General features: G+C 35.9%; 1 protein-coding gene across 1 annotated transcript in view; it reads right to left on the bottom strand.

The window, feature by feature from the left end:
- Positions 1-431: 431 nt before the first annotated feature.
- LMO3 (LIM domain only 3) overlaps positions 432-2,352 on the bottom strand; it is a 94,839-nt gene continuing 92,918 nt past the window's right edge. Inside the window, exon 4 of the mRNA XM_015820421.1 lies at positions 432-614. Coding sequence (XP_015675907.1) covers positions 509-614 — 106 coding nt within the window. The 3' untranslated portion in view covers positions 432-508. The remainder of the gene's footprint in view (positions 615-2,352) is intronic.

Raw genomic sequence — 2,352 nt, 5'->3', positions numbered from 1 at the left:
TACTAGAAAGATATAGCTTTTTCAAAATAGCTGGTAGATACAGAAAGCATAAATATATCATAAAGTTTAGACACCGATTGTACTAAATGCAACAATACAAAGAAGCAAACAGGAACACAAATAGTAACACAATAAAACTGTATTACATTTGTGCTTCAAATCTTACAATATATTATGTACATTAGTCCAAAATAAGCATCTCATGCCAAAGGACACAAAAGGAGAAAAAAAAAAACCCTCCCAAAACCAGCAAGCCAAACTCAAAACTAAACTTTCAGCAGTATATTTACAATATTTTTAATGGACATCCAGCCGTGAACAGGTGCAATTTTTTTTACTACAGATTAAGTGCAGTTCTCTTTTTATTCCACAGGATCATTTTGTCTCCCTATATCTATGCTATTTAGTAGGTTCTGGTGTCATTTCTTATATACATGTTAAAAAGGAAAGAACAGAAAAAGAAAAGAACGATGGGCTTCCGTAATCAGAGCAGTTTGGAGGGTCTGAATCAGCGGACTTGGGGCGCGTAGCCTTCTTTCATTAAACCCTCTTCATAGTCCGTCTGGCAGAGAATCATGTTGTTCTTTAGGAAAAATTTGTCTCCCACGCAAAATCTGGAAATACAAGAGGGGAAAAAAGAGATGATTCGGTTTGTGCTGGATCCTATGGTGTTTCGAACCAGGAGGGGAACCTTTAAGATAGCCAACCACAGTTCTTCATATTTTTATAGGGTCTCCTTATCTACACCCAGCCCTTTCTCCTCACAACCTCATCCCACAAGACTTAGAATGCTGACCTTCTATGCTGTTTGGTTGCTGAGGAAATCTTAACAACCAGAATAGGAATGGACTGGGAGAGAGTGGCCCAAATTAGCAATAGCACTTAGACCAGGGGTAGTCAACCTTGGCTCTTTTATGACTCGTGGACTTCAATTCCCAGAATTCCTGAGCCAGCTCAGGAATTCTGGGAGTTGAAGTCCACGAGTCATAAAAGAGCCAAGGTTGACTATCCCTGACTTAGACTTATACTTCGCTTCATGGAGCTTTACAGCCCTCTCTAAGCGGTTTACAGAGTCAGCATATTGCTCCCCAACAATCTGGGTCCCCATTTAACCCACCTCGGATGGATGGAAAGCTGAGTCAACCTTGAGCCAGTCAGAATCGAACTGCTGGCGGTCGTTAGATTTAGCTTGCAATACCGCATTCTAACTACTACGCCACCAATGGCTCAGTATACGAACTGGTTGTACAATTGCTTTTTCATAGGTCGATTTCTGTATCTGTTGTTTTCTATTTGTGATTTGTATCCAGTTGTTTTATTTATTTTGCACTGCCTAACAGAAAGGACCTCACAAGGATCCGATTGTTGTATGTTGCCCAGAGTTGCTTTCGATAAGATGGGCAGCTATACAAATTTGATTATATAAATAAAAATGTAAATGTTCGTTTGTTCAAAATCTTAAATCTCCGAAAAGGTCTTCACCGATTGCTTTGAAATTTTGACACAACATTGCATTCGAATACCTGCGTGTTTTTATATACCTATATTATATAGATGTCACACCTGTGACAGGTAAAAACATGCTTTTTTGAAAAACAGCGCCATCTGTTGGACGTAAAAGCAACACACGCTACGATTTTATCATTCCATTTCAATGTTTCCGATTTATGATCCATTTACGATTTCCAAATTTCCAATTTTACGATTCCATTTCAATGTTTCCGATTGCATTGTTTTTTGTTTATTAAAAGTTTTATAAAGATTACAATATTTTCCCTCCCTCCCACCCCCCTCCCCCCCACTTCCCAGAGCTATTCACAGGGTTAACAAATAATAATCATAATCTAAATAACATTAACCAACTATTAAATTACCAAATCTATAAAGCACTTTAACTCCCTTTTTAGATACATTTAAGTAAATTAAAATTAAACACAATAATGAACAAATAATAATATCATAGTAATAATTAAAAATAACAGAAAAAATAAACTATTATAAAATGTTAACAATAATAATACTCTAAAATTTACTCAAAAACCAAATGGAACTTTTTAGTCCCATATTTATTCTGGATATAATCTATCCATCTTCTCCAAACCGAAATATATCTTTCTTGTGAATGGTCCTTCACATAAGCGGAAATCTTGGCCCCGATTGCATTGTTAAATTGAATTTTCATAGATTTCGATTTATTTTCATTTTGATTTAATTATTTCGTGTGACATTGCGTTGGAATTGATGCACAGACAATGGAACAACAAAAAATATTGTATACCCACAAGCATTGTGAAATTAAACATATTAGAAACGTGCGCTTTCTCTTTTCTTTCTTTTCCATTTAACCAGACT

This window comes from Protobothrops mucrosquamatus, unplaced genomic scaffold (assembly GCF_001527695.2).
Source record: "Protobothrops mucrosquamatus isolate PMUCROS unplaced genomic scaffold, P.Mucros_1.0 scaffold1127, whole genome shotgun sequence".
Lineage (NCBI taxonomy): Eukaryota > Metazoa > Chordata > Lepidosauria > Squamata > Viperidae > Protobothrops > Protobothrops mucrosquamatus.
Note: the sequence above shows the minus strand (reverse complement) of the source record. Positions and strands in the feature narration are given on the sequence as shown.